Source organism: Phaethon aethereus (assembly GCF_964289735.1).
Source record: "Phaethon aethereus genome assembly, chromosome: 3".
Taxonomy (NCBI): Eukaryota; Metazoa; Chordata; class Aves; order Phaethontiformes; family Phaethontidae; genus Phaethon; species Phaethon aethereus.
This window is the reverse complement of record NC_138576.1, coordinates 61,813,986-61,838,241: the sequence shown is the minus strand read 5'-3', so window position 1 is coordinate 61,838,241 and position 24,256 is coordinate 61,813,986. Positions and strand designations below refer to the sequence as shown.

The 24,256-nt window shown below is 39.5% G+C and overlaps 1 protein-coding gene across 2 annotated transcripts in view; it reads left to right on the top strand.

Moving 5' to 3' along the window:
• The window catches only part of PTPRK (protein tyrosine phosphatase receptor type K), a gene marked incomplete at its 3' end in the record, with an annotated part of 414,479 nt that extends 394,505 nt beyond the window's left edge, over window positions 1-19,974 (top strand). Inside the window, exons 19-32 of one of the 2 annotated variants that reach the window (XM_081997618.1) lie at window positions 218-294; window positions 489-506; window positions 2,939-2,975; window positions 4,687-4,784; window positions 5,508-5,624; window positions 6,378-6,532; window positions 7,615-7,750; window positions 9,598-9,747; window positions 10,304-10,477; window positions 13,466-13,597; window positions 13,828-13,953; window positions 15,873-16,036; window positions 17,308-17,443; window positions 19,921-19,974. In XM_081997618.1, coding sequence (XP_081853744.1) covers window positions 218-294; window positions 489-506; window positions 2,939-2,975; window positions 4,687-4,784; window positions 5,508-5,624; window positions 6,378-6,532; window positions 7,615-7,750; window positions 9,598-9,747; window positions 10,304-10,477; window positions 13,466-13,597; window positions 13,828-13,953; window positions 15,873-16,036; window positions 17,308-17,443; window positions 19,921-19,974 — 1,574 coding nt within the window. The remainder of the gene's footprint in view (window positions 1-217; window positions 295-488; window positions 507-2,938; window positions 2,976-4,686; window positions 4,785-5,507; window positions 5,625-6,377; window positions 6,533-7,614; window positions 7,751-9,597; window positions 9,748-10,303; window positions 10,478-13,465; window positions 13,598-13,827; window positions 13,954-15,872; window positions 16,037-17,307; window positions 17,444-19,920) is intronic. The other variant, XM_081997619.1, reaches the window with a different exon arrangement.
• Window positions 19,975-24,256: the final 4,282 nt, after the last annotated feature.

Sequence of the window (24,256 nt, the reverse complement as noted above, 5' to 3'; positions counted from 1 at the left end):
AACAGTGTGATACCTTTAAGCTACTTAATGAAGTTCAGTGAATGGTTTTGAAGTAATTGGAGACCTCAGACAAAATGGTTCTTTGTAATTCTGTGTAAACACCTACTATTTAAGGACTGTAAATTGTGAGGTGCTTTGGTTTTCTAGATGACTTACCATAATATCTTACTTAAAAATCACACTTCAAAAAGGCACTGTAACCACTTGGTTTTTACAGATGACCACTCCAGGGTGATTTTGCAACCTGTTGAAGATGATCCATCTTCAGATTACATTAATGCCAACTACATAGATGTGAGTGGATTGCACAGCTTTCTCCCTCTCCATTTGCCAGCTTCTCTATGTGAAACTATTGCATGTTATGCCTACAAATTTATTGAAAGCTTTCTTTTATTAAGAACAAAATGTACACTTTCCTTGTTCTACGTCCTAGTACTCACTGACATTGTTGTGCTTTCTTTCACATCTGACTTTGGTTTGGGCTGTAGATTTGGCTGTACAGGGATGTAAGTACCACTATATGTGAATAACAGCATCCTATTGTAAATATTTAATATAGATATTGTTATTAATTACTTTCCTCTTCTATATTTATCACTCAATAACTATGCATGCCTCATCTAATTTCTGTCATCTGTTCCTTTAAAAAATTTCCTTTTGTGTGAATATTTTTTGTACCTGTTTTGAAAAGATATTTTAGCTTTTTAACATAGCTCTGAACAGTATTAGATATTGTTAGATAACTCAGGTGAACCCATCTGTTAAAGAGAATTTGCTGTTCACTTTTTTTTTTTTTATGATGATGATGATTTTGGTCACTAGCTTGTCTTTTCCCCTTCCCATTTATATGTGAGAAGCTGGATAGTATTGCTGTACTGTAGTCAAATGTACCTGTGAAGTAGTTGTAATATATGTTTGGGAAAAAGGGGGTGGCGATGGCCTTGGGGGGGCTGTTTTTAACAATGATTTAGATAAACAATATTTAGCTGACATTTGTCTTAAGGTGCTAATTTAGGTATTACGGAGTATACACACAAACATATATATATATAAAAAAAAAATTTTAACATATTAGAAATCTCCTCACTTCTGCAGAAAACTCCTAAAGTTTGAAATTCCATACTTCGGTTAAAATACGAATTAAATTCTAAATAAAAAAAAAAAAAAATCCAAACAGGAAATTTGAATAAATTCTGCTAGGTGTTTTGATTAACAAAATACAACTTTTATCTCCTTAATGTCTTAGGAATAAACAAGTTGTTGTAGTCAAAGTGATTCTAAAGTATTTCAGAAGATACTGGAATAGCTAGTACAAGTGGTTTTAAAATACATGGCTTTGGTTACTTCTCTTTATAATTGGATCTTACTAGTTTTTCCTGCCCACTGTTAGTTGATAAATTATATAAGACCCTCTTGACTTTACAGGTTATAAGGATGTAGCTCCAGATATATTGCTGTCTTTTTATTTTGATTTTTTAACATGGCAATCTCTGTGAAGCGTTAGGCCCGTGATATTTTGCCTGGGGTCTTAAACAAGAAAACTTTCCCAGATTTGTAATAATTCCAGCTCCTTGAGGACGTTGTTTCTCTTATTTAGGAGTAAATTGAATCTCATTATAACCAGACAGGAAAGCTACAAGTTACAACTGGCACTTTTCAATTTTAAAGTGACGCTTTTACCTTCTTCTGGAAAGCATTACTGAGCGTAAAACACTGTAGCACAGGTTCAACTTTCATTATTTGAAGCTGGGGCTTAATAGTAAGGACTCCAGGAGAAATTTTTTAGTCATTTCATGCAATCTTGGTCTCTTGCAAAGCCAGGAGTAAGATACTCCGAAGTTTTTTCATAAGCCCTAGAGGAAGGTGCTTTCACTCTAGACAGGATAATGAAGCAGTCCGTGCAAAAGGATATAGACTCCTTGGGTACACTGAAATCCTTCGCTTTAGTAGCATCTTGTGAATACCAGGAGTCCAAGGGCTTGCACTCCCCTGTAATGCAATACTTTAATCAAGTGGCCTAATAACGCTGTAACCTAGAAAATAGTTGGAGTTATTTCTTTTAACATTTGCACATTGTGAATTTCTGTATTATCTTCTCACCAGGAATACTAAAGTTTCCTTCCTCCTTGTAGCTAATGTTGCTGGCACTGGTCAAAATATATTCTGAATTATTTCCTCAAGAGCAGCAGCTCTTTGTCTTGTAGTTTGTATACAGACAATTAATGCTGTACAGTACCACTAGCATTGGCATAGACCCAGCTAAGCGGAAAGGCTTACTCATGTAGAGCTATCTCTCTCTCTCTCTCTCTCTCTCTATGTATGTATATATACTTGTGTGTATCATGTTCAGTATAATTGGTGCACACTTTGTGCAGTAGTGCAGAATATTTTGCAGAGATTGCATTGCAGTAGGACCTTGATTCCGTGCACGCACCACACTGTCCAGCTCTGTCCCCGCTAGTTATGGCTTGGGTACATAACTCTTTGTGCCTTACAATAATTCCCTGTTTAGGATAAGAAAAAAAGTGTGTATTTTTTCATATTGGATAAGTTGGGAGCACAGATCAACTAGTGAGATAATTGGTGGCAAAGACAATTTTTAATAAATTTTAAATAAACACCCCGATGTATTCAGCTGGGGTGATAATGTCAATAGAGGACTAATTTTTAGGCCCAAGGGACCCGTCTAGAATACTCCTTCCTGGTACACTACAATGTCTGTTCAAGTCAGATGTTCGTATTTCCATTTTATCTGTTGTCATTCAAACCTTTTCAGTATTAACCGTTTTTTTAGGTGTTGAGCTTCATGCTGCTCTTAAATATTGGTTTGTTCTGAAAATGTTGTCTAGAGATAAGAATTCTGTAGTACCCTTGTGCTTTTATTTACCGCTCTGCGTTAGTAATATGGTACTCAAACCAACTTACATTGCTGTTCTAGGGATATCAGAGACCAAGTCACTACATTGCAACCCAAGGTAAGAATCTGCCACCATTAATCAAACCAAACAAGTGTTCTCTGTAGTGTCCAGCAGTGTTTTGGTAAAATGAAAGTAGATGAAAATAAAGCATATCCAATATTGTGAGTTGTCGTCTTGTGTTATGGTAAATTAACATAGCATGTTCAGGTGGAATGTGAATAAATGCAAAAATTGCATTAATTTATCATGGTAATTAGCTATTGAACAACTCTTTCAGTGATAAATTCAGCTGATAAAGTCAGAAGTTACTACCATGATTTCCAATTATGGAGATGAATAGAGAAGAGAGGCATGTGGACAGAGAAGAGAACAGTTTCAACCTGCCTTGAGGCATTTTTCTTCCCATATTACAATGTGTTATTTTACTCTCTAGGTTTTAGTCCAGGATGCAGACGGTGAAGTAGTAATGATAAATTAAATGTTACCTCAGAAAATCTGAGTAAAGTAAGGCCAGGGAAGGGCAGAGCCGCTTTGTAGGAAGAAATGAGGGAAGTCTTCATCATATAACACCCTGCTAATAAAAAGGGGAGTTAGAGGAAAAAAATTCATTTCTATTAAAATTATTCATTTTGTATTTCTGATAAAACTCCTCACAACGAGGAGAAACAAATAGATTAGTCTAAGATTGCAGTGAAATATCAGAGGCTATGAATTAAAGTAAAAATAATTAGATTTAGATGTGTCATTATTTGATCTGTGAATGTAATCAGATAGCTGGCTGGAAATATCCTGTTATTTGGGCCCTCAGCTGATTGTAGCTGCACACAGGAAAGACAAACTAAGGCTTATTTTACAGCAGGATGCGCATATTTCTGTCCATGGTTTTTTTTTTGTTTTTTGTGTAAGTGCTGTCTAAACAGGTCTCTCTCTGGCAGTTAAGTCCACATTTGTGTTTTATTTCTGTTTTACTATGTAAATCATTGCACATAATAGTGGGTAAATGACACAAAAATTTATTGCTGTTTTAGTATGCAGCCTTCGATCTAGCATATGAAGGAATATGGTTGAGCCTTCAGATGTGTGTTATATACAGTAATATTTATACTACTGCCGGACTGTGGTCAGGGAGCTGTTTCTGAGTGTAACAAGGTAAAAGCTTCTGTCGCTCAACTGAATGTGTCTTGTCTCTGCAGCAGAGCAGGAGGCAAAGCTTAAACACGTGCTCCTCGTTTACTTCACAGAAAAGTAAAGTTAGTTTAAATCCCCTTCAGCGGGAAGTTTACGCCTCGGCCCCTACTCATGCTTGCGCACTTCGCCAGGAGCTAGGTGGCAAGCGCACAGGCTCTGTACCACCAGCCCTCCTGACGGATACTTCACTCCGGTGCAGGCATCTCCTCGGTGAACATCTGAAGAAACTCACACTCAACGCATTATATCTAACAAGTGTAAAACAAACCTAGAGGTGTAACTATAGATGTAGTCACACGTTGCTGTGGCCTTGTAGTTTTTCAAGCAACTTCTGGCATTTTGCTACGTGAAACACCTGCTATTAATTTCTTTCAAGTGTAAACTGAGAAGATTCATGGTTATAAATAACAGTATAGTCTGGGAACTGGCATGATGGCATGATGATGTGGTTTCACGAAGCTTTCATCTTTGATCAAGTGTGTTCATGTGTATCAGCTCTGACAAGCACTGGATTTTATTTTTAGCATTCACTTTGGCTGTTACTTTTTTGCAGAGTATTAACTGGAATTTTTTCTTACAGGTCCAGTTCATGAGACTGTGTATGACTTTTGGAGAATGATATGGCAGGAGCAATCAGCTTGCGTTGTGATGGTCACAAATTTAGTGGAAGTTGGGAGAGTAAGTTTTTGGTTTGTTTTTCTTTTAATGCTACAAGCCTAAAGAAAAACGTGCTGACAAGACACACTATCTGCAGAACGTAGAAGAGTCTTGTGAAGGACAGCCCTGCGTCCTGAGAGGAGGGGAAGGGGGAGAGTCCAGACATTGTTGCGGTTATGGTATTGTGTAGAACCAAAGCTAACTTCTGAAGAAGACTGATGCTGTGTTGCTTTCATGAGTAATGAAAAATTGTCTGAATCCAAAATTCATATTTCAACAGAATAGATTTGTATATTGTCACTCAAATGAGCAGAGTAAGTGGACTAGTGAGCAAATGTGCTTCTATACCAGTGGCTAGAAATCAGCAAATTATTTACAGTTTAGCAGTAACACATCCCTCAGGGAGTAATAGAAAGTATCTGGGATTACTTGGAACAGTTTGATTACTGATATGAAATGCATCCCAGTTTAACATAAGTGGAAATGTATTCCATAGCTCAGCACTAAAAAAAAAATATAAACGCTCGTTTAGAAATGAATCTGGCATTTAAGTACAGCTCTGTAAAGCAGTGGAAACTCATAGTAGCTGGTGCTTAACTTGACAGAACAGCCATTAGCCATGACAAGCCACATGAGTGCATGGTCATTTTGGAAATAAATGTGGTGTAATGCAGTACATGCAGTAACGTATCCTCAAGCTTTTATTTTCCTTTCATGTAAAATGCATTCCCATCTTGTATTTAGGTCAAGTGCTACAAGTACTGGCCTGACGACACAGAAGTTTATGGGGACTTCAAAGTGACTTGTGTAGAGATGGAGCCCCTTGCGGAGTACGTCGTCAGGACCTTCACTCTGGGAAGGGTGAGCACATTTTGAAAGGGCTCAGCAAAATATCGTTCCCTGGTAGCAAGGAGTATAGAGGAGGCTGTGCTTGTGCGTGTTCCTGTAGAATACCAAATCCCTCTGTCTGGTTAGCAGCTCCACAGTGTAGGCAGCCTTACCTCACTGTGGGAGTATTGCATTGCGTCAGGCTATCCAAACACGCCTCTCACTGTGGGATTTTGAATTTCCCCAGAAATGTTGGCAGCTACCCTCCCCTCTCTGACAGTCACCTCTTCTCTGTAGCCACACTTCTGAGCTGAGTGCAAGTACGAGGTTATGAGTCATGCCTGTCATTCATCTCCATTCACTCTGCCCTGAATGCCACTGAGTCAGTCTCACTTAATCAAAGAACAAACTCTGTGAATGCAATATATGTGATAACAGTTGTGGTCTTCTGGTGAATCATTACACTTGCCTGTAAATGTAGCAGGCCATTGTCTTAATTAGCAAAACTTCTGAAAATCAATGCAAATTGGATCTAAGTCTATAAAAAAAAAATCTAAGGAGGCAAAACTAGCATTCTTAATGACAGAAGTAAAAATTACAAAGTTCAAAATGAAAAAAAAACAATGACATCATCAAGCTTCGTATGGTCTTTGCTTTTAACAATTGGTGAAATGATGAAAACAGCATGTAGATTCTGTCAGTGTGTGTTATCATTATATGAGTCAGAGGACATCTAGTCTATGAAATACTTTGAATTTCATAATCTTTTTTTTTTTGCCTTTACAGAGGGGCTACAATGAAATCCGTGAAGTTAAACAGTTTCATTTCACTGGCTGGCCAGATCATGGAGTTCCTTACAATGCCACGGGACTGCTTTCATTTATACGGAGAGTCAAATTGTCTAACCCTCCTAGTGCGGGCCCTATTGTTGTCCATTGCAGGTGTGTACAGAAGGGGTAGATGGATTTTTTCCCACAAATGTGTATTTGAACATTTACAGTAGTCTCATGTGAAGCATCCATCATTTTGAAGTGTTTTGTTTTTGTTGTTCCCTTTTTGAATTGCCTAATTCACACTGCGGTAGGATTTGGCTGTCTACAGCAATGTTTGGAAATAATTGGATTCTAGTACACTTTTCCTAAATAGGATAGCCAGAGATTTTCTTTTTCCTGCAAGAGCTGCACCAACTAAATCATATGATACTTCAGGCTACCATTTTAGGTAGCCTACAACAATTTTGTGACAACATTTGAGAATAAGTGTAGATACATCTGCCTTGATAGCGTGGTGTTGCATATCATGTCTGAACAGATTATTAATTTAAATCAAAGTAAACAAGTAGGTGAAGGAAGATGGAATGAGGTTAATGGCAACAAATACAGAATGTTGTTTTTCCTGTCCAAATTTTGCAAGGTTTGTGTTGTTGGGACACAGTCCTTTGACATACAGAATTTTCTTTCAGCACCATCAAATGTTTAATTGCATCCTGTAGATAGAGTTACTCAGCCTTTACAGATTTTAAAAAGTCACTGTGCAAAAACTGTCCGTAGCTTAATATAAAACCAAAATAAATAGAGGTTCTTGTGGATACTGCTAAATATGCTGCCTGCACTAGCTTAGAGCTTGGCTGGTAAAACATACACTTGAGTTTCTATTTGTAACATATCTCTTAAAAATCACCCTTAGTTGTATTAAATAAAGATTTGTCATATTTTGAAGTGCATGAGCATAATCATCCTCCACATTTCAGTTTATCTAACTTTTATTTTTTACTTTAAGTATTGAGGAAAACCTTTTTTTTTTTTTTCTGTTACTTAATGGATCAAATCTGATGGAAAATGGTTGTTTTAGGCAGATCAAAAGTTTTACAAGATATTATGAAGAGGAAAGAAGATAAAAATTAGATAGTGTTTGTGATGAAAGAACTGAATGACTTTATAAAAATGCTCTCAGTAATGGGTTTATAAAGATTGTAGGTGTTTTCATGGGGCTATTCCTAACAGTATTTACTGATTCATTTTAGTGCTGGTGCTGGACGAACAGGTTGTTATATTGTGATCGATATCATGTTAGATATGGCAGAAAGAGAAGGTGTTGTGGATATCTACAACTGTGTCAAAGCCTTACGGTCCCGTCGCATCAACATGGTACAGACAGAGGTATGGCAGTTTACCTTCCAAGCACCTAATGCATTCTAAAATGTGCTAGGTCAGAATTTCACTGTTACTCTGAAAAGTAGACCTGTTGAGGGGTTGTCTTGATTGGGGAGCATTGCTCAATACAAACAGTGCCCAGAACCAGGATGGTGCAACAAATCTGACACCTTTCAGTCTTCACACAAGCAAGTGCCTGCCTGACTTTGTAACAACAGGAAAGCAAGGAGGATTTTTTAGGGAAGACCCTACAGTTGACCTGTCTGGCGTGTCTCTCCCCAGCTCTGGTATCAGCAATTCCAGGAACCCAAAGTTGGAATTTCAGCAGGTTGCCACCGGTTTTAGACTATCTCCAACCACTTCATCCATAATTTGACTTACCTGTGGAACTTTATGTCCATTTTACTCTCCCTTTTCAACTCTTTTATTTGCTTTATTAACCTAATTGCCAAGCCTTTTTCCTTTCCGTCTTTCATTGTGCCTTCAGCAACTCTGCAGTAAAACTGTTGCCTTAGTGATGAAGCTGTAACAGCTCCTGCTCTGCCACCTGAGTATCACTGAGCTTGCACAGAAACGTAGGTTATTGATTTATATAAAGACGGGTTACCTGAAGTGGTTTGCCACCTCTTGTCTCCTATCCTCCATGTGGACATCTACCTGAGAAGTTATTTCACCTGTGGCCGTGTGCAAATCTCTGCAGTTGGTAGAGATTACATCAATGTGATTTGGTGCTGTTATTATTCCATGCTGCAACCTGTGGCATCAGAACAACTAAATGAACCCGATCAACTACCCCTGCTACAGGGCCATTAACCTTTGGGAAGTGCATGGGGTGGAGTGTTTCAGTGTGACTACTTCAACCATCCCAGTTTAATCTGCTCTTCAGTGTGAGTTAACACCCCTACTGCTGTTCCTTTTTCTCTCATCTTCTCTAAGAGGTTCATACTTACACAGCAAAATAAAGCTGTAATTGCAGCAAGTTCTTGTAATGGTCATTATACAACAGTGAGGGCAAGAGCTCCATAGCCATGTGTGCGTGGCAGCACAGACTGTAGAGCCAGAATACGACAGTTGGTCCCTGGACATGTGCTCTTGTTAAAGGCACATATTAAAGTTTGTCCTGTTAATAACCTCATTGCTATCCACAGTACCTAGGTGAGGCTGGCACAATTTGCACACGTGGCTGAATAGGCATGATTTACATCTGTTACTCTTGGGTTAAGTAAATATAGTAGGTGCTGTGTAAAAATTGACAGGAAGCCTGATTGAAATCATAATGCAGTTGTCTAGGACTCAGGATATCTCAAGGCAAGTCAGAATAAAAAAATGGGAAGAAATGCTGTTCCTGTTGTGACACACTTCAGTTTATTACTGGCCTAGAGCCAGCTATCAGACAATCGGTGTACTGGCTTGCACACACTTAAGGAGAACGCAGCGTACTGAATAATTGCTAATCACACAAGTAGTGCTTGAAGCAGTTCACACTTTCTGCTAGTATTGCAAGACTGAAAGCTATTTTTAAAAAACCAAAATGAGTAAAGTCAACAAGTCACTGGCATATATGCAGAAACCCACAAGCACCACAAGAAAATGGAAAATCCTCCTTTAAATAAATTGCCATGCCTGTTCTCTTAAGTTTTACTGAATTTAAATTGATTCTGAAGAAAACACCCTTGTTAACTGCATCCCAGTTAGGACAAGATTGTGTATGTACTAGAGCAATATTTAATGGATTGATGGACACTACCTTGAATGAGTTTTACAGTGTGCAGGAGATCTGTTTATCCTAGAGGAAGGAAGGATCTGTTGTTTTTAAATGGCTATAATATTTGTTTCTTTGCCTAATTTGGTAGGAGCAGTACATCTTTATTCATGATGCTATTCTAGAAGCTTGCCTGTGTGGAGAAACTGCCATTCCTGTCTGCGAATTCAAAGCTGCTTATTTTGATATGATTAGAATAGACTCCCAGACAAACTCTTCGCATCTCAAAGATGAGTTTCAGGTATTCACAGTTCCTACTAACTCTTCATGTGACAATGTTTTCTTTGCCTCTAGATAGGGAAAGGGTTTTCATATCACGTTTATAGAATCTGGTCCCTTACTTTTAGTCCACAAAACAAAGCACTCGTGTTTATGTGCTTTGCAAAGTTGTTTTAAATATGGAATATCTTGCTCTGAATAAAATTGCAGTAAATATCTGTCTGGAATAAAGAGCACTGAGTAGGAACCACAGAGAGTTTTGGCTTGAATTTGCACAGCTAAGGCATCACTCTTTAGGGCTCCAAAGGATACTCTTTGTTTTATTCCTTTCGGAGCGGATGGTGTCATGTGCAATCTGTTCAGTGGTACACGGAGTGCCTTTTACACCTGCAGCTTAACCCCACCTTGAAAAGCCCCAGCACGTCCATCAAACAGGGAGGAGCTCTTATTTGCTCATGTTTTCTTGCTAATGCCTCACATTTTCCCATATTGCAGTATTTTAGATTAAAACTTGGGGAATCTTGAGTCCATTGTCTGTTAGTTCAGCATGCTAAAGCGAGCATCCTCTCTCCCTTTAGACCCTGAATTCTGTGACCCCTCGCCTGCAAGCGGAGGACTGCAGCATAGCCTGCTTGCCAAGGAACCATGACAAGAACCGCTTCATGGATATGCTGCCACCTGACAGATGTCTGCCTTTCTTAATTACTATTGATGGGGAGAGCAGCAACTACATCAATGCTGCTCTTATGGACGTAAGAGACTATCTCCTTTGTCTGCGTAGTGTGCTGTGAAAAGCTGTGTAATATGAGACCGAGCACTTGCTGGTTTAAAAAAGAGTAATTCTCTCTTACTGTAGTGCCCAGTAAAACAGTCTAACAAAGAAGGGTGGGGGGAACGGGTAAGAAACCCCACCAGCTTGTGTTGCTTGTTGAAAAGGTTTGTTATCTCTAGTCTTTCCCATCCTTGTGGGACCCACTGGAAATCTCTCCTTTTCAACGGCATTATATAAAGCTCTAGCCTTCCGCCCTCCAAATATCAAATCTCGGCAGGATCTCAAAAACCTGCTTTGTCAGGAAGTAAATATTACCTACCTTAGCATGAGGTTACTATCGCTATTTTATAGAAAAGGCTGTGTATATTGAGGCAGGAGACAGGGAAAGAAGGAAAAAAAATTGTTTCTTTGGCATGTTTGGGGATGGGGTTGGGGGTTTTGTTGTTCATGTTTTGAGTTGCAGCTCGTTGAAGTGTGAGTGACAGAAGTATTGTCAGGGGAAAAGGTGAATTAATGGGAAAAATGGAGGTGAACCTGCTTATAGGTGTCTGGTCGATAAAGCAGTTCATCACATGTGCTGTCAGATACGTGCCTGTGCCTGCCATTAGTATTTCCAAAGTTAGGCCCCTAAAGTCGCCTTTACAGTAAATACTTAAATACGTGGCCTGATTTCCAGGAGCATCTCCCCTTCCTCAGAAATGAAGTGCTGTCAGAAACTGCCTTGTCAAGAAGAGGTGCTGGAATAAAATGGCAAATAGCAGCAGAAATCATCAAGACTGAGTGGTGTATTCGTCCTGGAGTTCTGCCTGAGCTAGCACAGGAAACTTCTGAACTGCTAGCAAAATGTAGTCCCTAATCTCACAATTAGCTATTATGCCAGAAAGAGAGGAGTAGCATGTGTGAGACCAATCTATTAGGGAGTCACTGGGGCTGAATGGATGAATTGGAGCAGTGAGCAGAATTTTGGTAGCAACTAAAATTGTTTAGAATTGCAGTTAAAATTGCATTAAGCACCTGGATAAAATTGATGTGCGATGGACCAGCCAACACAGCTCCATAGTGGAGTGTGATGTGGGCAGGAGGGATGACAACGCAGGCAGAATGGCTTGGGTAGCAGGAGGACTCTTGAGTGTGTAACAGTGTGTAGCAGGCACGGACAGGAACCAAGTGATGTATTAATGGATGAGCAATCAAAGGCAAGTAAGGAAAGACAGAAATGGTAGTAATAAAAGGAAAAAAGGAGCAGAAAAGAAGAACTGTATTACAATGAAGTCATATAACAAGGCTATGAGTACAGGGTTAACATTTTGGGTATTAAGAGGTTTTTTCTTGCTCTTTCTTCTGGTTTTGTTTTTAAGGCTGACTTATTTAGAGAGGGAGAGCCCACTGCTGGGAAAGGAAAGGGGACTTTTGATAGCAAAACAGAAATGGAAACTCTCCTCTTTCCACAATGTACTTGTCCCTGTGTTCCCACAAAAAGGTGTCTGCTTCCCAGCAGCAGATCTCCTGCCTGTTCTTTTTGAAAACCTGATCATCTCAATCTAGGTTAGTTCTCTTGTCTCAGGAAAGGCCAGAAATGATGAGGACAAGGGCTAGGAAAACATCAGCTAGTATGTGTTTTATTTCTGAAAAAGGCAAGGGAAGAATTGCTAGTAGTTGTTCCTTTTTGCTCCCTGGGCAGATCTAGGAAGTAGGACACAAGCTGCATGTCTGTCCTATTACTCCAATATGCTTCCTGAATTAGAAAAAGAGCCTCCTTATTCTGTAATCAAATAAGTACTGATGCTAAAGGCATTAATTTGTTATCTTCACAGTTTACAAGAAGTGGAAGGGTGAAAAAAAATTGTATTTTTTGCTTCTGGGCCTCACACTGTGCTCTTCGAGGTTATGTTGATACATTGCATGTGAAAAACCCTCATACCAACCTTAAAACAAGCAAGCTTCCACATCAAAAGCAGTTTAGTTACCCTGCCCGATCTTTCTCCTAGGTTGATTTACTTATTTCAGTAAAAAAACAGCCAGACTGCATTTATTACCAGCATGAGTGCAAAGCATGGGGATCTTCGTGTTGCATACAGCAGTCCCAGCATTTCATCTTCAAACTGGTGACTTACAAACCCAACCACCTACAGGAATATTCACCATCTTACTCTGTTTCTCAGATGAACCTGTCGGTGCTTCCTGGCCTGTTCATATCTGTATTCCTTCACCGCAAAACTCTTCCGTGCATAGTTGCAAATTGCCTGCAAAAAACTTCTGAAGTCTCCTCTTCTGCTCGCTGCTCGTAATACATGTGTTGCAGGGACTTAGCACCTCTGCTGTTAGTTGCGTCGCAGCCAACCTATGTAAGGCTGGAAACCCCATTTTGCAGCTCTGTATAACGTAGCATACAGAAAATGGAATCTGCTGTCATGACAGGAAATAGTATTTTGCTGTCTGACTTCTGCTTTCTGCTGGAAATGGGCCCCAGTAATCCTGAACGTCAGTTCTGTGGGTGGTCCCGTGGTTGTGGCACCAAAACAGAATTTGGGCTTGAGCTTAGTCCCTGGTTCGGTCACAGAGCTCACGTGTAACCTGCTGTGGATGGGGTGCCCTTCCGAGACCTCCGCACCCCTCTTGGCAGCACAGGAGAAGGTTTCTTGCTCGGTCTTCCGGACACAGGGCCTGGAGCGGAGTTGCCCGAGCCTCAGCTGAGTAGAGCCCTGAAGGGCATCTTCAGGCCCCGTGCACATCTGAGCTGAAACAGGGCTTGGCCTGCAACAGAGCAGAAGGCAGACCTGAGCAGAGTAACCTCGTTGTTCTTACCGGAGACGAATGGCAATGTATTTTTAACATCAGCTTTGGTGCAGTCTGGTGTAACTGATGCCGCAGCTTTGTTCTATTTCTGTGTTTTTTCTGTGGCAGTGTTTGAGTGGAAGTTATTAAGTACTTCCTCTACCGGTGCTAATAAAATCATTTGCCTTTACAGAGCTACAGGCAGCCAGCAGCTTTTATTGTCACACAACATCCTTTACCAAACACTGTGAAAGATTTCTGGAGATTAGTGTATGACTACGGCTGTACTTCTCTTGTGATGTTAAATGAAGTCGACTTAGCACAGGTTAGTTTGGGGTTGTTCTCCATGTACCATCACATGATGTAATCACTCTGGATCTGCTACATAATCAAAATGTAGAGCAGTGCAGTGACTTCACAGTTATTCTCTGCTTTACTGAGCAACTAATTAACACTAGTTGCTCTGTAAAGGTTAGGCGAGATGTCTGCAGTGGAATGAGGCAATGCTCAAGTTGTAACTTACCATTTAATTATGCCCATTTTGCTCTGGTGCAGGGCTGCCCGCAATATTGGCCCGAGGAAGGGATACTGCGCTATGGTCCCATCCAAGTGGAATGCATGTCGTGTTCAATGGACTGCGACGTCATAAACCGAATTTTCAGGATATGCAATCTAACAAGAGTAAGCATTATCATAACAGTATGTAACGGAAAAATATGTCATTTTTAACACTTGCTCTTGTGGTTTTTAGTTTTGAATAATAGTAATATACTAATGCTCTTAAGACACTACCCAGAAAAGAGTCAGTCAAGCATCGATATCTAATACTAATTTCTAGTACTTTTCTATAGCTGCACACTAAGCAGAGAGAGCAGTAAGGTGATTGACTGTTGTTCTGTGATGTTCTCCCTGATGAGTAGAAGATGTATGAGAAGTATTCTGTTTGTTTAGTGTACAGTGAAAGAAATATCCCTGTAACGAACATGTAGTGACAGGTATTTAATTCGTAGCTTCTGTAAGACATCTTCCGTGGTGAATCAGGAACGTGCGAAAACCACAACATAAAAGGAGGATTGTGGCATCCTGCAGAGCAGGGTGTGAAAAAACTCTGAAGCCTCCTCTACCTCTGAAGGGTTCTGCACCACTGTGCCTCAGCCTACATTTATAACCTTTTTCTCAACTTCAGTAGCAGTGCCAGTCTCGCATTCTCATCCGGCTCTTTCACACCTTGCACCGTCTTGTCTTTTTGCTGTCCCGTAGTGTTTCGCACTGTCGTAGCATCTTCCTAAACCCTGTTTGCCATGCAGTGTCACCTCCTCTAGCTCACCTCTATAAATCACTTATTTATGTTGCCTACAGGTAAAGAGTTACAGATGCTTGTGCTACCGTTATATCTACAGTTAACCAGCAATCCCTGTTTTACTTACCAATATTACTTTATATCTTTCATCCAATACTGAACTGACATGCCACCAGTTGCTACTTGGAGAATATGTTTAACTTTCATTAATGTTGAAGAATAGCTGCAGGGAAAACTGATTACTGTGTATACAAAAATTTTTTTTTCTTTTATTTTGGTCACATTTTCATTTTTCAAAGTGCAGAGATCAGTTTGCATGTGGCCAGTATTTTATCCAAACCATTTTTTTGCTTATATTCAGAGCTAAGAAAAACATTTTCAGTTCTTCATACCTTGTTTGGAATCTACAGGAAGCTAAGGTGTAGGCACACTGGCAAATATTACACCATAGCGCTTTTTTTGTTTTATTTTGAGACTTCCTCTTTTTTTTTGGTTCATTTCTCATTTTCACTTTTTCCATTTCTTCTTCTTTACGATGTTTTGATTTTCTACTCCACAACTTCTCTTTGTCCCCTATGCTTTTTTGCTTTTACATCTTGCTTCCGAATATCTCTCTGCTCTGTTTTTCCTTTTCAAAAATCCACATTCCTACTCCTTTTTGTCTTCTTCAGCTCTCAGAAACTGAATAGACTATTTGTTCTTCCAATTATTGAGGCCTTTCTTGTGACCATCTAATTCTACTCAAAGCTTGCCCCATGTAGCATGTAGAAGACTCAGAGACTAGCAGTAAGGCTCTCATGATTACCATTGTCAGGCAAAAAGGGAAGACTTCAAGGAAAATAGTCATACTTGTGCACCAGTATTACTTGTTGTTTATTTATAACGGGGTCAGTTCGTGCATGGGAGCTGAAGGTATGTCTCTTCACTTCTGTAGGTCTAAGAATTTAACAGCAATGTTTTTAGTTGATTATTGATGTTAAGGATAAAAACCTTTGACATATAGAATCTAGGGAATTTGTCCATTTAGAAGTAGTCAGGGTAGAATATATTAGTGATTGATAAACTGTTGATTGATAAACTGTGATGTTGTCTTCAATGTAGTTCCCTTTTTTCCTTTTTTGACATCTTCCTTGAGCTCAAGTGATACGAATTAATGGAGACCCTACCATGCAATGTATATACATGTTGGAGTCTGTCCATAATATAGAACACTTAAGTTTCATGTTAGTTTTAGTTTTTGGTTTTCTATACCAAAATGTAAATGTGCTGTATTGACCTAAAACTCTTTGGTTTCCCTCAGCCACAAGAGGGCTATTTGATGGTGCAGCAATTCCAGTATTTGGGATGGGCTTCTCACAGAGATGTACCAGCTTCCAAGAGATCCTTCTTGAAGTTAATTCTCCAGGTTGAAAAATGGCAAGAGGAATGTGAAGAAGGAGAGGGCCGGACCATCATCCATTGCCTGTGAGTAATCGGGAAAAAGTCAAATTGCTGCTCTTCAAATAAATGCTTATAAATTAGTTCTTGTTTTAAGTTCAAGCAGTATTCTTATGGCTGCATTCTTTTACCCATGCCCTTGTTCCTTTTACTGAAAAGAAAACCAAAACAAAACCCCCAAACAATCAACAATGTACCACTGCTACTGTAGGTTGGCTTTTGGTCAACTTTCAGATTTGTCTGTGTCAGGTCAAGGTACCATGGGAATGAGTATTTTGGACATGATACTACAGTGATACTGTGTATTATCTCCTTCTGTACATAATAGCATGTTTTTCAGGTACAAAATGTGAACAGATCAATTTCTTCTGTACAGTTGCAGTAAGGAAGCCTTTTATGCTGAGTGCCAAATGGTGGGGGTTTGTGTATCCCTTGCATATCGTGTGTTGCATTTTTTCCAGAAGGCCTGCTATGTTTTGAGGGGTTTAGGCTGAAAGCTATGGATAGATGAAATCAACGAAAAGTTCTATAATGTTCTACAGTATGTGATCCTAAAAGTATTGTTGATAAATGACCACTTATCTGAGCCTGATATTTAAATGGAAGCTGGTCTGGGAGTTTTGAAAAGGCGGCATCTTTTTCTCCCTAAGCAGAGAATGACCAATCTGTCTCCTACTCTATTTACATATAAAGTTTAAAACTTAGAAATTGAATTATGCATTTCTCCCTACTTTTAACAAAAAGCTTCTGTTTAAATGTTCAGAATTAACTTGTGGCCCCTTTCAGCCCGCTCCTCCTCATTTTCCATGAAACCTTCTGGCTAATTTAAACTTAATAAGGAAAAATACCTACCTTAATTTCTTTGAAATAAAGATTGAAATAGTTCCAAAGTGTCAACAAGGTATCAAATCAATAATGCCTTGGCATTAGTCTGGCTAGTTAATCCTCATACCATAGGATAATTTAAGTGAGTCTTTTTCTAAAACTAAGTGGAAAATGTTGTACTTGCCATTGAACTTTGTTTTTTATTCCTAATGCCTATGTAAATTAGGCTATAGCATAGCTGGGCAGCATGGTGGGCTGTAAGGGCAGAATTCAAACGAAGTAACTGAGAGGAAGGTCAGAAACAGAAAACGTCTCAGACCAAACCACTGGAGCTGCAAGGAGATGGCTAAAGCCTGGTCTCCCTGTGGGACTCACGAATCGCTCATGTTTATAGAGTGAAAGAACAAAAATGCATTTTGGATGCTCTCTTTACGCCATAGTGACATTTAACCAGCTCTTTTCCCTGTGTACAGAAACGGCGGTGGCCGGAGCGGCATGTTCTGTGCCATCGGCATTGTGGTTGAGATGGTAAAAAGGCAGAATGTGGTGGACGTTTTCCACGCTGTGAAGACTTTGCGGAACAGTAAGCCCAACATGGTAGAAACGCCGGTAAGCGCCAGCCCCTCAGGGTTACTGCAAACAGCCAGGGATCCAGAGGCTCTCTTGTGTGAGCTGCGTTCTCAGTCCTGTGATGGGCCACAAGAGGACAGGGACGTGGTTTTGGGGTCTCAGGCTCCCCTTGTAGCATAGACTGAGCAGAGGCTGATCTGATTCTTGGCATGAGTGTAAGTGTAATGTAAACGTTATATCCTGTGGTAGAAATTTGTACACAGAAGTCAGCATCATGACAGGCCAGCCTAAGTATTTACTTTTCTTGTAGTGGTACTGTGCTTTTCACAGAAAACATTCTGAGTTAACAGAATGCACTTCAATGTCCCAAAATAACTTGGTCTATTTGAAGAGAAGTTGCAGTATGTTGTGCTCACACAAACCATCTTGAAATTTTATGGACCAAGGCATTTCTTTTTGGTAGGAATAAGCTGTAAAGTCCAGATTAGTAGCTGCAGATGTGAATATTTTGCTTCTTAATAACAACTGCTGCTTTGGAAGCTGTATTGAGTAATGGTAATGTTTGTTACTCCGATTTGTAGTAGTCAAAATGATACCTCAGAACTTTAAAATCAAAGACTTGAATCTAGTATGTTAGAAATGAATATATAGAATCATAGAATCATTTGGGTTGGAAAAGACCCTTAAGATCGAGTTCAACAGTTAACCTAAATAATAAACAATATAAACAATAACCTAATATAAACAATATCAGCCTGAATTAGCAAAAGCACATACTAAATATTTGTATGTACATTGCCAGAGCTTAAAGTAACCTTAGCTCTTCTCATCAATCTTTATGCATACAGTATGAATGCATATCCATCCATGTGATCACTTTAGTCACGAAAATGGAACATTGTGGAAAGTCCTTAAAAAAATTCTCCCAAGTGGATTTTTTTTCCTTCCCGTGGGTAAATGTGAAAGCAGGTTAGACAGTGTTAGGGAGTTTCTGCTATTTGACTCTCACACTGCCAGCAGCCAGTGTCACTTTTCAGCCAGATGGCTGCCTACAGCATAAAAATCAGGGATGCCAATTGAAATTAAAAACGTTTTGCATTTTATGCATAGTGAAAATTGCTTCTGACCTTGTGAACTTGGATACTGAGCAAAATGGCTGTAGCTGCCTCTTCCCATAATGCCCTTTTTCCAGGTGTCACTGTTTGCTTGGTATCAAGTAGTTTCTGTGGCATGATTTGCTTAATTACTGTGCATCACTTCCATCCCTTGCCACCACATAAATTAAGAAGATGGTTAAAATGTTAACAGGTAGGGCATCCTGTAGCAGCAGTGATATTGGGCTAGGTATTGCTGGGTTTGCCACAAATACTTTGCAGTCTGCTGTACCATAGATGTCTGAGACACAACATATTGAATTGCTGCCTGGATTTCAGTTCACCGCTGTGAAGAAAACAGGTCAGATCACATGGAAAATTACTTGTGTCACTGTAAAGGGAGGCCAATGTAGATTGTGTGTGTTTCTGATAAATGGTCTGTAAACTTATATTTCATTTCAAAATAGTCCTGAATTCCATCGTAGCTTTTATCTGCAGTTACTGAATTTCCGTAGTTATGTGTTTCTGTTGTGTGGGTTTTTATTCAGAACTCTTGAACAGCAGCAGCTGTTGAGTCGTTAGAAAACAAACCAGGAAAACCAATATGTAACACTGTCATGTGCCCTACATTCAGCAGCATGATCAGATAACAAAAATGAGCAGCGCAATAAAGCCTTTAAGATATCCCCACCACTTCCTGCTAATGGATCACACTGGCTTCCTTTGCAAACAAAAATAATTCGCTTTGTTAGGTTGCAAGGACAATAGCGATCGAATTAATTTCCTTGTGTTTCGTTCTCCTTGTTGCCTTCTCCTCTCTCCTTCCTCCCTCTCCCCCAGTATGGGCTCTGAACAGCAGCCTTGTTAAGGAGAAATACTAACCGCCATGAAATTTTGAGCTCTAACTTCTCTTTTAATCGTGCATCTGATCTCTTGGACGTTACATCGACACGACTGTACAAGCAGGCTGTGGGCCCAGAGCAGCCTTGTCCCGCAGCTCAGTATTCCCTAGCCATTCCCTGCCTGTCCAAGCAGCAGGCACTAGGTACCTGCTCAGCATCAGCGAACGTAAATATAGATGGTATATCAGAGTCAAGGTGCTTTCACTGCAAGAATGCTCTGATAGAAAAACTTTTCATGTTTGATAAGCTCAGTTCAGAAGCTGAAAAAATCAGAGAAGCAAATCATTGCATTTCACGGTCAGATTTTTTTTCCAGTTCATTGGTTCGGGGGAGTTTTTAAATCAGAGCTGGTAATACACTTGTGGAGTAGGGAGGAAAAAAAAAGAAAACCCAAGCATGTCAGGCTTGAAGTTAGAACCACATAGTAGTTAGCAAAGACTATTCTTGTTTGTAGATATTGCTGCTAATACTTTAGAATCTTAATTTAACTTCTCTTTTTTTTTCCGCTTTCCCCTTAAAGGAGCAATATCGCTTCTGCTACGATGTTGCACTGGAGTACTTGGAATCCTCTTAGTCAGAATGGATGTGACAAAGTTCACCAAATACATGAATCTCAATAAGCTGTTTTGACAACAGTTCTTGATCCTGTGAAGAAAGATTTTAGGGGAAGAGGGGGGCGGGAGGGATTTTAAATTTTAAATGCAAAGTATTTTTCTTATGAAGTTGTGTATCTTAATAAAAGAACTCAATCTGTTTCTATGCTTATATACAGTATCAACATTTAGTGCCACATAAATACTATTTAACAAAAACCAGAGTCAGAAGAGATTTGCGCAAATTAGGACTTTTCAGTGTTGTATATGCAGCCGTCTCTCAATTACAGTAGAGCGACCATCTGTTGCATGTATCAATATTTCCTATATGGTATTAATTTTTCTTTTTTTTTCTTTTGATACATTGTTAAAGTACAATAACAGTGAAAATTGATAGTAAGGTTCATTCTTTATACGTTTCAAGTGTTGCATATATATATTATATATAGTAAAAAAAAACTGGCTTATTTTGTTTTAATGTGCAATGATGGCTGGATCACATAAAGATCTTTATAAAGAAACTTAAACATAAGCCAAAGACTCAAGTGTAAATATGTCTATATGGAGAAAGCACATGTATTTATTGTTTACTTGCATTCCTTTTTTGATGGCTGAAAAAAAGAAGAATCATTTTTCTTGAAGAAAGCTTTTTTTGCTGAAATCAAGTGTAAACAATTTTTGTAGTTTATTTTTTGTATGTTTTAGTGTAAGTAGAAGACATACTTTTTATGCATAGACCAAGAAACATTGGTATAGTGGTTTTGTTGTGTACATGCTTGTGATTCAAACCCATGTAAACAACTCAGTTATAGAAGGTCTTTAACCACAGGACCAAAATCAAAACATTTTCCTGAAGATGTATAGTTTTTCACAGTTGCATTAGTTAAGTACTGATCAAAAAACTATGTAGGGAAGAGCACACATCAAAATGACCTTGCCTATGACTTGCACAATATTGGAAGAAATTTTTAGCACCATTAAAATTGTAAGGGAACCAATTCTTTGAAAAAATATTGAAGCACAGGTCGACAGGAGAACTGCCAGACAAATAGGTGGCTCTTCAGATGCCCTTCAGGGTAAAAAAGTATTTGTTTAGCAAATTGTAAAATTAAGCAATGTTTATTTTGATGTTTACGAACATGTAAGCTTTGCTTCCAGGAAAGCAAAATTTGAATAAACCAATGCCAGATTCTGATTATAGCTGTGGTGTACAAAATATTACTGTGCTTTTGCTTAGCTTGTATCCATTTGTTCACAAGGTTTCCTATATTTTACCAGCAAAAATCGTTGCAGTCTCTTGTTGGTCTTTTTCAGAACTGACAGTAAAATGATAAGGTGCTTTAAAATATTCTGTAAAGTAAGAGTGAATTAAACTTTTATTTAAAGATTATTTTATATTATTTCCTGTTTTGACACCCTCTCACTTAATGTCCTTGTTAAGGAGTCATTCTCGTCTGGAGGACCAATATAAGGTAAGGAAAGGAAAATCCTTTCCTAAGGTAAGGATAAGGAAAATCTCAAAAGAAAATGGTATTATACTTCACTTCAGTGTTTCAGGGAGTATTTGGGAAAACTACATGTCATCTGTATGCCCTAAGTTTCTTCCTTTACTTCACACACACAGAATTACCCATCCAACACTATAAATGGCAGAGAAATGTTCCGAGAAATTCTGCTTCTCAGATTTTTTTCTGGGCCTCCATCTGTATTGCATACAACTCCACATCTTCGAGCTCTAAAAAAAGAAGTCCTTGTCTTTTGTCACCTAATGTTAGTTCCTACCTATGAACAGCAAGATAAACAAATCAGGTTTGAAAACATTCACTGGATCTGAGTTCTTAATACTCACAATTGCTCTTTGTTTCGTTTGCCACACTGGAAAGGGAATTATAAACTGCATGCAACAGAATTGCAACATTCCTGGCTTTCTCTGTGAGGCCGTGGCATTCAGCGAACTTTGGCATCAGGGGATGGGATGCATCATCTAAAGCTAGCTGTCTGGTCACGTTTTGTGGAAACAACACACCGTCTCCACAGACTGATGCATCCTGCCTGTTAGACGTGTGCCTGGGACTAAATGAGTTGGACTCTGGAAGGACCTTCCTCTGTTGTCCGTATAGGGTGTTGAGAAGTTTAGACTAGAAGTCTAGATTAATTTTTTGACAGATGAGATGGGTAGCTCTTAGGGTCGTGGAATGCAAAAGCCAAAATCCATACTGACCAGAGTGATTTTTATGTGTTTTTTTCTTTCCTGATAAAAAATACAGCATTACCATTAGGCTGAATGAACAGCTATTTTCAGGGAGAGCTTGTGTGTTGGGGGTCCAACCCCACCAGTACTTCATAATCCTTGGTAAGATCTTTGTGTCCAGTTTCCCCTGTACGTTAATCATGACTGGTGCAAATGCCAGTAAGAATCCTGGCATGACAGCACCCTGTGCCTGCACAGGAATCCTCCGTGGGAGCATCCCCCCCCACTAGAAGGTATTATAGCTGCTGGTGGTTATTCTGCAACTGGGAACTCTGCCGATGTTGTTCAAGTACTCTGAGAGTCACGTAGTTTCTGTAACTGTCGCTGACTGCGGTGACCTAATGAGCTCTTGCGATAGCTTGTGATTGAAAAACTTGCAGGAAGTTCTTCCTTGCAAGGCTAGGGAAAAGGATGCAGAGGGAATGGTGTGTGAGCACCAGCTCAGAAATATCATTCTCTAGTAGCGGTATATCTTGGGGGTCTCTTAGGCAAAAGACAGCATTAGAATCAGCTTTTCAGCATGACATCAGGAGGAGACAGTTTGCTTTCACTGTGGCAGCTCTGTTCCCCCAGGTAGTATGGTTGAGGGCTATCCTTTTCTTACACCTGTGCAAGACAGAAGAAAGAGAAATAGGGGGACTATGAAAACGTGAGGAAAGGTGTGGCTTATGAAGGGAGTGTGCAGTGGAGGGAGAGAAATATTCCCGACCTTGGGCGCTTGAGGAGGGAAATACTTCACTCCCTGAGGCAGTGAAAAGCCACCAGCACCAGTATCGCAATGTGTCGGCAGCTTCTGTCTTGGAGAAGTCTGTAGGTTTCAAGACTCCTCAAAATCTTGCTGCTGGCTACTGCCCTTGCTGAAATACTAGCACAAACTTGGTTAAGTGGCTACAGCCTGCAAGGTACAGGCGCTCCGCTTTCCTCAGCATCATGAAACGAAGGCAGGACCAACACAAGTAGTAAATATGGAGAGAGCAAATGGGCATCAAGTCAGAGTACAAAGAGGCATGAAAGACTTCGTCCGTGGAGGAGCGTGAGATGATTCAAATTTGAAATGAATGAAGTTGAAACTAAGCTGATGTCACATAATGAAAGGAACCAAAGGAGTGTACAAGTTCCCAAAAACATGATTGCTATGTGCAGAAGGTATTCTTTGCTCCAAAACTGAGGAGTGATGACTCCAGTGTCGTAGTCTCCATAGTCGCTACTGGAAGGAATTCTGAGTGTTGCCTTCATGGCTTTGGTTCATTTTCTATAGAACAGTAACCAAAGAAGTACCTTAGGGATGTGTTCAAAGTATCTGAATTTTCCCTAAATAACCAGATCTTAGGATCCAACGGTGAAGGACAATATCGGGCCTCAAGCACCTTAAATCCTTAGTAATGTCTAAAACAATGTCATGGAGATTAAAGTTTACTAAAACAAGAGCTACTAAAGCTCAGCACCCTGTATGGAGAGAGGCTGCTCTTTTTTTTTCTTTTTTTTTCTTTTTTTTTTTTTAGCTCTCTGAATCTGCCTTCCCTGTTCATAGTGACCCAGCTCCAGTGGAAGCAGGTGTGAAGAGACTCAGCTTTTGAACTTTTATCTGGGTCCTGCGCTGGTTGATGAGATCCTAGAATTTACATTTTCTGCTTCCTGTGTAAATGCTGCCATCAAGAAACAACAACTTTGAAAGAGGCTTTGCCTTCCTGGAAAATGGTCATAGGCATAAGTTTGGAGCTTGAAAGTTAGTATCCGCAGTATATGTAAGCTGTTACTGGGATTTATTTCAATCAGGAAGTCACTTAGATAATAGAATGATGTAGTTTATGGTAAGTCCTTGCCTTGCCCAAGGTAGTACATCAAGAAACACAATATGCTTTAGAGAAACGTGAAAGCAAATGCTACTGCAGGTGTATGCTACTTCAAATGGGGTAGCAATTTCCAAAATCGAAGGTCTGAAAAAGCAGACTGCAGAAGCAATGGTAGGCAAGTGCTATGTCGTTGAGCCTCCAATGTGAACTGAAATGTTA